General features: G+C 45.2%; 1 protein-coding gene across 1 annotated transcript in view; it reads right to left on the minus strand.

The window, feature by feature from the left end:
- Positions 1–14,257, minus strand: part of TNFRSF21 (TNF receptor superfamily member 21) — a 69,889-nt gene that overhangs the window by 34,007 nt on the left and 21,625 nt on the right. Inside the window, exon 3 of the mRNA XM_040643565.1 lies at positions 12,774–13,268. Coding sequence (XP_040499499.1) covers positions 12,774–13,268 — 495 coding nt within the window. The remainder of the gene's footprint in view (positions 1–12,773; positions 13,269–14,257) is intronic.

The raw sequence follows: 14,257 nt of genomic DNA on the forward strand, positions 1-14,257 counted from the left end.
CTCACCCTTAATGGAGTTCTACTTGTGTTGAACAACAGATACAACTGTCCCTCCACCCTGACCTCAGCTCTCCAAGAATGCTTAGTACAGCTCAGCTTCCTGACCTTCCCGTGAGGAAAGAGAGAAAGAAAAAGAAGCCGCGGGGCGCCTGGGTGGCACAGCGGTTAAGCGCCTGCCTTCGGCTCAGGGCGTGATCCCGGCGTTATGGGATCGAGCCCCACGTCAGGCTCCTCTGCTATGAGCCTGCTTCTTCCTCTCCCACTCCCCGTGCTTGTGTTCCCTCTCTCGCTCGCTGTCTCTCTCTCTGCCAAATGAATAAATAAAATCTTTAAAAAAGAAAGAAAAAGAAGCCGCGCTGGCACCTTGATCAATATTACCTATGATCTCATTCGATCTTCAGAAACAAACCCAAGAGATGAGAGTCATGTCCACATTCCAGACAGAAAAACTAAGGACAGTTTCAGTAGCTCGGCACCGTTGCCTAGTGAGAGCTGAAAGTCAAAACCCAGGTCAGTCCGACCCGCCCGCCCTCACCACTCACTGCACCACGCTGCCTCCTGGGACTAAAGCAGTGTTACCAACTTACTCCCCTTCGTGGCATCATAGAAAAGGAGACAAATGGAAATAAAGGGGAAATCTGTTACAACGACATATTTACAGTGGTCTAGGTTTCAACTGTCTGCCCACACCCCACCCCTCCTCCTCCCAACAATGGAGACACACGAGTGAGCAGCAGTGTTGCACACCACTTACCAGCTGAGTGCCAGTCCTGGCTCACCATGGGCTTGAGGTGTGACCTTTGTCAGGTCACGTAACCCTTCTGTGCCTCTACGTTCTTAATATGTAAAATGGGCACGATCCTGACATTAGAAGGTTGTTCAAAGAATTAAGTAAGAAAGTACATGTAAATCCCACAGAATAGTGCCAGGCACACTGTAAGCATTCAATAACCATGAAGTATTATTTCTCTCTCTCCCCCCAAACCAGTGTGTCAATAATAAGGCCTTACCCTGGTTCCCTTGGAGCAATTTGCTTATAGAATAATCCTGGACAAGGACATCTTCAAGTAAAACGGAGTTCAAGTCAGACAATGTCAAGAGCAACCAGGAAGGTGCTCAAGTGCCTGAGAGACAGGCGAAGAGGGTGTAAAGAAAGGATAAGTGAAGGGGGGGATGATTTTGCCTCTTCAAGGTCAAGGTGGGAAGGTTCCGTGTAGATTCTGAGAGTTAAGCATCTCTTTCCTGTCACCTGCAGCCAAGATCTAATTCATCCCCAACCATCAGCTCCTTTACCTCCTCCCGTCTGAAATCATCCAATTAAGACGGTCGGCAAAAGCAGCCGAGCACCCCCACCACCTCAGGCCCCCGCTGAATGACCACCTAGGGACCATCACCATTCCCATGAAGGCAATCCAGGGAGAAACATGCCAAAGGATGTCCCCTTCGAAACACGCCTTCAACTCTCTCTCCCTCATCCACTCCTGAGTCCCTGAGGCCAAAGGTTCTAGCTCCCCCAGCCACAGCCTTCAGTAGCCCCCCCAGCCACAGCCTTCAGTAGCCCCCCCAGCCACAGCCTTCAGTAGCCTCACAGGCAAACAGCCTCTCCATTTTGTCATTCAAGAAACTGGAGTAACTTGCTTTCAAACCACGATAGCCTCTGTTCTGAGCAGAACCCTGTGGTCCTCTGAGCAGAGAGGCAACATGGGAAATTAAAAAAGCACTGTCGCAGGAGTCAGGAAACTCAGTCCTAGTCTCTTCTCTAACCCTACTGGCCACGTAACCTTGGGCAAGGCACTGTTCTTCCCTGGGACTCAGTTTCAGCTTCTGTAAAATGATGGATTAGACACACACACACACACACACACAAAACACACATCCCCCCCAACACACACACAATGCTCCATGATCTCCAACTTGAGGCTCTCCCCAAAGAAAACTAAAACGAATACCTTTATGCTACTAAAGCCTAGTCCTAGGACAGTACCTTGAACTTGGTGTTCACATACATATAATTAAATGAAAAATAACAGAAGTTAAGCAGTTTAATAATGAGTCATGTTTGAAATTTCCTAATTTTTTCTTTTTCTTTCTTTTTTTTTTTTTTTTTTTTTTTTTTTTTTTTGCCTTGGGATTCCTTCAAGGTAAACCTGGTTACAAACAGGAAAAGCTTACTTCAGATCCTATAGTCCCCTACTTCAGCCAAAGAATCAGGCAGATTGACCACTGAGTTTCTCTTTAGGAAAATAACTCAAGATCTGGACAACAACTCTCAAATAGGAGATAATACAGCAAAAGACCAAAAAGAGAGGGAGAAACATGTAACTAAGAGGGAGAATAGCTCCTCTCCAATCTAATATCTCTCACAGCATTTTTCCCTGGAGACATTCATGGCTGTCCTGACAAATCCTGTGGCCAAGAGCCCTGCCTGGGCCTCTGGAGTGCCTGGCAGGGCACCTAGCCTGTTCCCTGCAGGTGAAACCAGACTTGGACATTGCTTTCTGGAAGTGAAATAAAATCTTTCTGTAACCATGGCCTTCCACTCTTGTATGAGTGATATTTCCCCCATCCTCAAGGATTACTGTTGGATTATCTTGTAAAATTTCAAGCACAAAGTCCCAACGAATTACAAAGAAACATGGATCTGTGGTCAACATGTAATTTAATAACTCCTTTCTTTAAATTAATTAATTTATTTATTTGACAGGGAGAGAGTGAGAGTGGCAGGCAGTGGGAGAGGGAGAAGCAGGCTCCCCACTGAGCAGAGAGCCCAACGTGGGGCTCGATCCCAGGACCCTGAGATCATGACCTGAGCCGAGGGCAGATGCTTAACTGACTGAGCCACCCAGGCGCCCCTGGGGACAGTAACGCTCCCACTAACGAGCTAATAAGAATACATGAAAGTTAAAGAAGGTTTCAGTATAGCAAAAGTCTGAGCTTCTTTACTGATCCTTAGGTAGACTGAGAGGAAAGTACTGCCTGAACACACGTATGGTAGAAGCTGCCTGCTCTTGACCGGTGGATATGAGCTGCTGGCCTCCCGCCAGCCAGGACGAGTCGAGGAACTTTTCCAAAACAGGAAAGCATGGACCAAGTATGCCCTTCTGGTGAGCGGTGCAAAGCCATTCTCAGGAATTCTGTTGTGCCCGGGGCTCCCTGGCCCATAGGAGGAGACCAAGGTCTCCCTCAGCTTAAAAATTCAGAAATGCATGAGAACGTTGGACACAGCTTCTCCACTGCAAGCGAGGTGACACATTTGAAGGGACTAAAAGACCCAAAAGTCGTTCTCTAATAGCTGCTCAATCTCTACCATGCTACAAAAAGTCACACTCTCTCTAAAAGCATGTGCAGTCACCGCCCGTTCTCCCGCACCTCCCCAACTCTGGGTCCTGACTGAAGTGGAAATCTTCCTGCCCTGACCTTGCTCTATAGTGAGCACGAGGGAAAGCTCTTCTGTGTGGCGGCGAGCACACAGACAGTCCCTCTTCGGCATCAGTTTGGGGTTAAGCCTGGCCTCTTCCCTCTGCCTGGCAGCCCCCGTACTCCACTCTACAGCACCCCGCAGGGTCAATCAGGGCAGTGTCTCCTGGGACAGGCACAGGCGGGACAGCAGTGTAACTCGGTTACAGCAAAACGGTCACATACATCAAAATCGGGTGACCCTGTTGTGAGAGGTTCAAGTTTCCTCATTTTACAAACAAGTTGAGATTCAGAGAGAGCTAGCCTTCTGCTGGGGATCATGCAGCCCTTTAGTAGGAGAATCAGACGTGGACTTCAGGTCTCATAGTCCATTTCATTTCTGCTGCCATGGCTCCTCCTGTGGACTGCAAGCCAGACTCTGAAGCATGAGCCCATGGGTCCACTCAACCAGCTCATACGTGTTAAAAGGACTGCATTTGGGAGATCCTTACTACCCTGTGTAGCAATCCAGGGTGCCTCCCTTCCAACTCTCCTCCACGGGCACTATTCGGGCACTGAACTAAGAAGATGTTCATGACCATTCACTCTCTGGGTTTCTCTCTGGAATCTACAGCTGGTTGTGTCTATCGACTGTCCCTCTTGGCCCCTCTCTCCACTCAAAGTGTATCTGTTCCCTGAGCAAACAGATGAACGGTAGGCGGACAGATTGCACCCAAGCTACTGTCTCTCCCCCTCTATGGCTCCAGTTTGCCTGAGAGACACGTTGTAGCAAGTGCATGGCTGGTACCTCTGTGGGGTAGACCCACAGGGTAAGACTGGGATTGCCTGGTAAAAACTAGTATTTTCCAGGAGGAGACGAAGGAAGAATGGAGTAATTTTTAAGCAAAATACAGGACAACTGCCACCTTTTCCTCACTCCCACATGTATCTGACGGTCCTGTTTTATAACTCAAGCCTTCAGCAGTCCGCAGACTAGAGAAGAGTTACTGCTAAATATAAGGAGGGGCTCTAGGGGCGTCTGGGTGGCACAGTCGTTAAGCGCCTGCCTTCGGCTCAGGGCGTGATCCCGGCGTTCTGGGATCGAGCCCCACATCAGGCTCTTCCGCTACGAGCCTGCTTCTTCCTCTCCCATTCCCCCTGCTTGTGTTCCCTCTCTTGCTGGCTGTCTCTCTCTCTGTCGAATAAATAAATAAAATCTTTAAAAAAAATTCAAATATTCTTTTAAAATGTCATTTGAGGGGTGCCTGAGTGGCTCAGTCGTTAAGCGTCTGCCTTGGGCTCAGGGCGTGATCCCAGCGTTCTGGGATCAAGCCCCACATCAGGCTCCTCCGCTGACAGCCTGCTTCTTCCTCTCCCATTCCCCCTGCTTGTGTTCCCTCTCTCGCTGGCTCTCTCTCTCTCTCTGTCAAATAAATAAATAAAATCTTTAAAAAAACAAATAAGGAGGAACTCTAGCGGCTAGAACTCAAGCTATCCAAGAAGAGCCAGACCGCTTCCTTAAGTCTAGTCGCATGCATTATGAAGGAGAATACTTCTGCCTTTCTCATGGTCATTCTTGCTGTGAGTGAATCAGGAAACAAACCGAGAGATTACCAGAGAGGACAGAGGTGACGATGAGTCATCTCCACCACCATCACCGCTCTCATCTCCGCTAGCACGTACCATGCGGCCAGCGACGTGCGGAACACTGGGCACACAGTCCCTTAGGTAGTTCTCACAACAAACTGTGTTCTATTATGATTCCCATTTCATCCATAAGGAAAATGAGGCACAGAGTGGTTAACTAATTGGACCTTGACCACACAGCTAGTAAGTGGAACCAGATTCCAGAGTCTTTGCTCTTAAGTGCCTATGACAACACCTTTTTTTTTTTAACCTTCTACACAGAGGCCCAGAGAAGTAAAAGGTCTTCACCGAAATGAACAGGGAATGGAAAATCTAGAATTTGCGAGCCCAGGTTTATTGCTGTCATTTCGAGGTTGTGACACTGCTTTCCTCCCAAAGCCCCCTTACCTCCACTGCCCCTGCTGCTCTCACCTCCGACCCAACCACAGGACTCCCACAGCCTTCTCTGCTTAAGGCCACCCACCGGACTAAGCCACTCCCATTCTGCTTCAACACAAGCATTGAAGCGTTCACAAATTAGCAGTTTTCTCTCTCTTCACATCACCAGCTCCCCAGGGTCCGGGGGCCAAAGCGTTCCACTTCGAAGAAGAAAATCAGATGGCGGAATATCAGCAGTTTTTTGTAGCTGTTTTTCAATATTTTAAAGCACTGCTGTCATAGAAGACTCCTTCAGCTCTGAATAATAATTCTTGGTATCTATGGCACTTTCGTGTCAAGAACCCACCTTAAGATCTTTATGTTAATTCCCAAACACCAAATATTATTGTAAGTCAAACGGAAAAAAAATCCAATAGTTCAATGGGTTGAAAACAATCCAACCTGGAAAAGGATTAAGTGGATTAATTAGTTCATGGTCGCTCTAGACTAGTGTTATCTCTTTTTTTAATTTTTTTTTATTATATTATGTTAGTCACTGTACAGTACATCCCTGGTTTCTGATGTAAAGTTCGATGATTCATTAGTTGCGTATAACACCCAGTGCACCATGCAATACGTGCCCTCCTTACTACCCATCACCAGCCTATCCCATTCCCCCACCCCCCTCCCCTCTGAAGCCCTCAGGTTGTTTCTCAGAGTCCAGAGTCTCTCATGCTTCACTCCCCCTTCTGATTACCCCCCTTTCTTTATCCCTTTCTTCCCCTACCGATCATCCTAGTTCTTATGTTCCATAGATGAGAGAAATCATATGATAGTTGTCTTTCTCTGCTTGACCTATTTCACTTAGCATTATCTCCTCCAGTGCTGTCCATGTTGTAGCAAATGTTGAGAAATCGTTCTTTCTGATAGCTGAGTAATATTCCATTTAGACTAGTGTTATCTAGTAGAACTTTCTATGATGGAAATGTTTTCTATCTGTCCTGTCCAATATGGTAATTACTAGCCACATGTGGCTACTGAGCCTTTGAACCGTGGCTGGTACAACTGAGTACTGAATTTTTTATTTTAGTTCGTTTTACCTTTAAATTAAATAGCTCAGGTGGCTACCATCTGGGCCAACCGGGCTCCAGACCACCCCTTCCAGGACCCTGTGCTATTGACCAGGCAGAGGGTCACACAATAAAACCCAGTGTCGGGGCGCCTGGGTGGCGCAGTTGTTAAGCGTCTGCCTTCGGCTCAGGGCGTGATCCCGGCGTTGTGGGATCGAGCCCCACATCAGGCTCTTCTGCTATGAGCCTGCTTCTTCCTCTCCCACTCCCCCTGCTTGTGTTCCCTCTCTCGCTGGCTGTCTCTATCTCTGTCAAATAAATAAATAAATAAAATCTTAAAAAAAAAAAAAAAAAACCCAGTGTCTGCTCTCTAAGGACTTATAAGCAATGTGGGCAGACGAACCACACACACAGAAACAGTTAAGCAGTGACAGACAATAAGAGCTACAGAAATTAAGAAAGAGCATCTTAGAACCTAGTTCTACAGAATGAGTCCTTTACCCTTTTGCTGCTGGGATTACAAAAGCCTGCTTGAGGAAGAGCGTGCTAGCTGCTTGCACTGTCGCTTCTGTGGTCCATTCAAAGGAGACGCCACTGTCCTTATATGTCATGTGCTTGAAGTAAGTACACCCGAAGGGATCGCTGCCCATCAAGTGCTTACTATCTCCCGAAGACGCGGGACTAAGAAAGCGCTAAGCAGGAACAAAGCTCAGTGGAAATGAGATAAATCCAATTCCTTTTTCTCTCATTTTATTCCTCATCTATCCTCCTAGCCTGAAGTCTGAGAGAAAAAGGAAAAATAATCGGGGAGAAATACTGTCCATTTCTTGCTCCTTTCATCATCCTGCAGGGCCCTCCTCTCTGGAGTTTCCTCTCCTCTCTACAAGCATTTGCAGGGGCATTTCTACTCCTCGACCTGCTTTTCGAAATTCCCCTCCAAAGCCCTAGGCCAACAGGTTGGCTGGGAAGCCAGCTTCCCGCCTTTTGCAAACAGTTGAAAAGAGGGGGCATAAAGGAAGGAAAAAGAGAGACAAGTAGGGAAGGGAGAGAGAAGAGGGAAAAGGGAAGGAAAGGTAAATAGAAATGGCCCACAAGGGGCGCCTGGGTGGCACAGCGGTTAGGCGTCTGCCTTCGGCTCAGGGCGTGATCCCGGCGATCTGGGATCGAGCCCCACATCAGGCTCTTCCGCTATGAGCCTGCTTCTTCCTCTCCCACTCCTCCTGCTTGTGTTCCCTCTCTCGCTGGCTCTCTCTCTATCTCTGTCAAATAAATAAATAAAATCTTTAAAAAAAAAAAAAAGAAATGGCCCATAAAAGAACAGTGAAGAGACAACAGCAGTGGAAGACCGTTGTCAGCCGTCCCCACTCTCAAGGGGGACTGGACTACAGATCTCCATCTTCCATGGTTACCAGGAAGTGAATGGCACGACTATTTTGAGATCATTTGAGCCTCTCCCATTGCAATGTATGGCCACTTGGGTACAGACAAAGTTTCACTATCTTTACTTTTGTGCCTTTTGTGACAAAACAAACAGAACAAAAACTATTGTTTCCCATGTAATCTCCCAATTAATGTGAACCCACACTCTTTCTAACTTTAAGTGGAACATTTTGGACCTACCACTTGCCTCATTGTGTTGGGGTTATACAACAGAAAGAACTAAAGTTTTTAAAAGTGACAAAAACATGGCAAATGGAGCGTTAACAATAGACTTACATCTTGATGACACTCGGACCCGGTAATAAAGTCTCACACAGACTTTCTGAAGAGACTTCTAATTCTGTTGCTGTGGGAGACATATTACAGGGAACCTCGGTACAGTCCTAACCTACCAGAAGTAACACTGCTATGACTTCAGAAAGGAAGGAGGTATACGAGGGACCACAGTGCCTTTGCTCAACCTCCTGGCCCCATAATGTCTCATCTGGTGTTTCCAACACTAGCATTCCGTGAAAGTGGGTTGCAGTTTTGCAGAGTTCAACTTTAAAAACTCTAAGTCCATGGTAGGTAGAGAGGGGTCAGTGGGGCCTAACAGAGAAGAGGCTCTTGTTGGTGACAAAGATGGGAACCAATAGCCTGGCTTCAGAATGCTTGACGGTCTACCTTCAGCCGGGTCAGCTGAAGGTAGGCAGGGGTAATAAGGGAGGTCCTACATAACCTTTTACAGAGCACGTTCCAGAGCTAGGTGATTGTGTCCCCTCTTTCATCCTCATGATGAGGATGGGAAATGGATGAGGACCACAGAAAGATCTTACTATACAGGATCACCTGCTGCCCAGAACTCACTGCAATCTGATCAAACAGGTAGTGTTTCTAAAGGCTTCTCTGAGCCCCTGGGATGGTTTTTATGAAACAGAACCTCACTTTGTGATGGCTTTTACCTGGTTGTACCTTTGAGAATAGCAATTTGGAAAGAAGAGACCATCCTTAGGAAAAAAACAAAACAAAACAAAAAACACCTTAAATATAAACATCGCAACGCAAAAACCTGGGGGGAATGGTTAAACTATGGGAAGAGGTGGCTGCACCTGAATGAGACTACTGTGATTCAGCTGGAAAAGCATATCGCCCAGGTCCTGCTATCGCAGGAGGCATGGTCAGGCTTTGTTTGATTTGGCACTTCTACTGTTTTTACGAAACAGGATATCGTTTCAAGGACACAGGCACGGAAGTTTACAAGGCGACAGCGGTCATAAGAATGTCTAAGGTCATTGCATTAGGCTGCTTTCTTTTTTTTTTTTTTTTTTTTTTAAAGATTTTATTTATTTATTCGACAGAGATAGAGACAGCCAGCGAGAGAGGGAACACAAGCAGGGGGAGTGGAAGAGGAAGAAGCAGGCCCATAGCAGAGGAGCCCGATGTGGGGCTCGATCCCGCAACGCCGGGATCACGCCCTGAGCTGAAGGCAGACGCTTAACCGCTGTGCCACCCAGGCGCCCCGTGCCACCCAGGCGCCCCTGCATTAGGCTGCTTTCTGCTGCTGGCCCCAATTCTACTTCTGCAACTCCCGGTATTCCCAAGAATTCTGACATCTAGGCTGCAAAAGAGCATTTAGAAATACAGCTGACCGAGCTCTAATCCGTAAGTGCAACCACTAGAAGAATGGAGTCACTTCTTTAATAAAGTGGGAGGACAGTTCCAGGCATTTACAAATCCAGCAGGATGTTCTCTGCTAATTTTCTCCTAATTAGATAGATCAGAACGAGTGTTCTGACTGGCCACTTAAAGGGCAATTCAATGAAATATCTGATCCTAGGCTGATCCTAGACCAGAAGAAGAAGGGATGCTATCAATCAAGGGCTCGACTGGGTCAACTGGCAACACTGGAATATGGACAGTGAATTAAAATACCGTATCCATGTTCAATTGATTGAGGTTGAAAATGACCTTTTTTTTTTTTTAAAGAGACTGTCCTTATTGTTAGGAAATACATAAAGTGCCACAAAATGATTCAGAAAAATTACTGTATAATAATGACTTATGATGGGGTAACATCCTGGTAAACCCAGTGCAGGTTGAAAATATCATTTAATACAGTAAGTTGTAAATGCATTTCCTATATCTAACCCATTATTCTCAATTTAAAAAACAACAAAAAAACACACACCTCATCTACAAAACATCACAGCTTAGCCTCGCCTAAATTAAACACGCTCAGAACACTCATGTTAGCCCACATTGGGCAAAATCCTCTAACACAAAGCCTATTTTAAAATAAAGGGTTGAATAGCTCATATAATTTATTGAATGCTCTACCGAAAGTGAAAAACAGAATGGTTATTCGGGTACATAATGGTTATGAGTGCACCAATTATTCACCCTTGTGACTGCGCGGCTGACTGGGAGCTGCTGTCGCCCAGCATCATGGAAGAGGAACACACTGCATATCACCAGCCCAGGAAAAAATCAAAATTCATCATTCGAAGAACGATTTCTACTGAATGCATATCATTTTGGCATCATCGTGATGTTAACAAATCTTAAGCTGAACCATCCTTAAGTCAGGGACAGTCTGTATATATACACTATATATTGTCTATTATAAAACATGGGGGGCACCTGGGTGGCTCCACTGGTTAAGCGTCTGACCTAGGCTCAGATCACAATCCCAGGGTCCTGGGATCGAGCCCCACATCGGGCTCCGTGCTCAGTGGGATGTCTGCTCTGCCTCTCCCTCTGCCCTTCCCTTGGCTCATGCTGCCTCTCAAATAAATAAATAAAATCTCTTTTAAAAAATTATGTTATATATATCATATAACATTATATGTAATAAACTAGTCTATATTATACATATGTCATAATATAAAGTCTGTATGTACTTTTATGTAAAAAGAGAAAATAACAAAGCAGAAGGGCAAAAGTTAGCAACAGTTCAGTCTGGGCACAGGTATGTGGTTATTCTTTGTACTACTGCAAATTTTTCTGAAGTCTGAAATTACATCCAATTAAAAATATGTTTTATTAAAACGAGGGGAGAATTGAAGCCTTCCTTCCCCCACTGGGTTGCCAGCAAAGAGATGTCTTATTCAAGTCTATGAAGGCTCTTCCCAGGTAGGACGTTGGCCTCAGTCTGATTTTCACTTGGTTTGGTCATTCATACAGACTAGCAAAAGGAAGGAAAATGAAGTTTTTGGGGTTTTTTCTTAACTTTCTATAAATTTCTGATTATAAGAATTCCAGGTGCTTATTATAGAAAATTTGGGGAAAAGAACAGAAAACTAATAAAGAAGAAAAAAATACATAAATTCCTCCATATCCCCCAAACTGGAAGAAACATTATTTTTATTTTGGCATATTTCTTTTCAGTCTTTTTCCCACCGTTTTGAGAATTGGGATTATATTGTATAAAGTGTGTAGCCTGGTTTGGTTTTGTTGTTTTTTCCTTTAACCTAGTATTAACATTTTCCTATGTCATGGGTAAAAAGGAAAAAAAAAAAAAAACTTCATTAAATCTTCAATGTCAACACAGTATTCCACTATATGGATATGCCATAATTTACTTATTTGCCTAAAACTGGACTTTTGATTATTTCTAATTTTTATTTATTACCCATAATGCTGAGTTAAAAGTTTAAGACCTGGGGTGCCTGGGTGGCACAGCGGTTAAGCGTCTGCCTTCGGCTCAGGGCGTGATCCCAGTGTTATGGGATCAAGCCCCACATCGGGCTCTTCTGCTATGAGCCTGCTTCTTCCTCTCCCACTTCCCCTGCTTGTGTTCCCTCTCTCGCTGGCTGTCTCTATCTCTGTCGAATAAATAAATAAAATCTTTTTAAAAAAAAAGTTCAAGACCTGTGTGCTTAAATCGTTTTTTTTTTTTTTAGTATTTACGGTTTATACCTTTATGACAGATTCACAAAAATTAAGTTACTGAGGCAAAAGGTATAAACATTTTTAAGACTCAATGGAAAAGAGTCAAATGACTTTTTTAGAAAATTAGGCTTACGCCTTTATCTTAAAAGAGAAAGGAGACACCTGAAGGGGATTGTCAAAACTTTGGGCTGATATCTCATTGCAGATTTAAAGGAAGGGTAGTTACTGCCCCAAGCTAAAACCTGCAGTCTTCAGACCAAATTTTGCTGCAGAGACAAGTTCTGTAAGCTACTGTTTGTCCTCAGAAAAGGAAAAACTGAAATATTCCAGCCTAGATCAACACACGCTGGCTGCTGGGTAGAAGATGTAGGGCCCAGTCCCAGATGATAACCAGTCTATTAAGCTTTGGGTGTCTAAAATCTAAAAGACCTTTCTATCCTCCTCATAGAAATGGGACCCTAAAAATCCAAGGAGGGGAAAAGCACATGTGAGAAAGTGATAGGAATCGATACGCAAGGTTCAGATTTAAAAAGGCAAACTTAATTAAGACAAGTTGGGTTTTTTGCCCTCTCCTGTTTTAGTAGTCTGGAATTATAGAAGCAAGCTGCCCAACAGTCAGAGAGACGCGGGGTCAGTCCCGTCTGTCCTGAACAAACAACCAGCCTGGGTCAGGGGCACAGCCAAACCTCCCCGAACTCAACCTCCCTGCTTGTTAAATGACATGGCTGAACAAAGTCCCTAAAGGTCATTCTCAGGTCTCTGGTTTGCCAACGTTCTCCTTTTATGCGTCAGGGGAGAAAAGGGCAGAGTGGTTATTCTCTCTGAACATATTATATCAAATGCTGACCACGTCATTTTTCAGAACACAACTAGATCAGATAGCCCTCGGTAGGCGGTAGCTTCTAGAACCTTTGCATTTCCCACTCCTTCAGGCAGCAAGGACTAAGAAAGGGAAGGCGGGGGGATCCCTGAGCAAGGAGAAAAGGAGGCTCACCGTGGCCATTGCAGTAGTAGATCCACTTCTCCCGGTTCTGGGTGGGGGTCATGGATTTCTTCAGCCCTGCCTTTTCCACAATGGCGCTGGGATCCTGCCGGGGCCCCTTTTTCAGAGTCCTTGAGCTTTTCCGGATACTGCATACCACTATCACCACAAGCACCAGCAGCAGGAAAAGCACAATCATCCAGGGCAAATGTTCATTGATGTCAAAATGCTTGTGTAAGTTCTGTCTGGGGTGACCCCTCTTGAGGCCTTTGATGGGAGTGCTGGACTTCTCACCCCCAGTGGCCTCCATGGATGGCAGCAGCTTCAGGATGTGTCTGTGGTGGGGGCCTTGCTGGTGGTTGACTACCTGGAGGTTTGGGAGGGTCTTGTTCACGCCTTCCTCACCCCTCGCTGAGCTTGTGTTGTCAGGGACTGTCCCTTCCTGGATGCCACTCGGTACCTTTGGTCTAACAGAGGCAGAAGAGTTGGATTCTGTTGAGTTCACGCCTAGAAAAAAGGAGGGGGGAGAGCTTTTCTATATTTGGGGATCTGTACATTCCTCCTCTTCTTGCTCATCTCCAAGCCAGGCCAGATAATGAAAGAAGAGATGAACTTTGGAGCTTAAGAATAAGTTATACTGCACATTTTCGTCAAGACTCTAACAGCACCTTTACGTGGAAGATAAAAACTAAACTTAACAGCTAAACTCGCTTCCTCATGGCAAAACCAACAGCATCCTCAGGGATCTAACATCTGAGCTTCCCAGCAGCTTCCCCTATGCTTCACATACAGAACAGACTCGGGTATGTTCAGGGTTCTCGTCAACCCTTAATTGTGTCGATTGTTCACAGAACTAGTTCAAATTTAATCCCTTTATCCTTCCTCTCTCACCTTTTGGCCATTTCAAGATACAATGGTAAAACTGAGAATATGACTAAGGGAAAAGAGCTCAGACTCAAATCCAGATTTGACCAGTGTAAGCTTTGGTGAGACCAATCAGTGACTAAAGCAAGTCAGGACTTTCTTAGGATCTATTATTAAGACATAAGTTTTGGGCTGGCAGCTTAGTGGACTTCCTTCAGAGAAGCTTCCCCAGCAGTCTTCACTAAGGAGCCAGGGATTTCAAGTCCCAAGAGACAGGACCTGGATTGCATCAGTCCCTGAGAAAACCTGGACAGGTCATTCAAGCTCTCCGAGCCTGTTTCTTCATTTCAAAATGGTGGTCGTAAGGCCCTCCTTACAGAGTTATCATGAAGGTAAAATGTCATCACACATGAAGAGTATGCTAGAAAGCAGAACGCAAGTTGGCTATCACCTCGAAAAAATTAATCAAAAAGGATCTGAAAATAAAGAACAAATTTTATATTCTGCCTGAGGCTCAAAATCCTGAGAACAACTAGGATACTTGATGAGGGCATAAAATTAAAATCGCTTGAAAAAATTAAACTTATTATTTTCCAGATGTGAATGCTAGTTATCTACTATCTATACTACCT

The sequence above is a fragment of the Ursus maritimus genome, unplaced genomic scaffold (genome assembly GCF_017311325.1).
Source record: "Ursus maritimus isolate PB19 unplaced genomic scaffold, ASM1731132v1 scaffold_29, whole genome shotgun sequence".
In the NCBI taxonomy this organism is placed as follows: domain Eukaryota; kingdom Metazoa; phylum Chordata; class Mammalia; order Carnivora; family Ursidae; genus Ursus; species Ursus maritimus.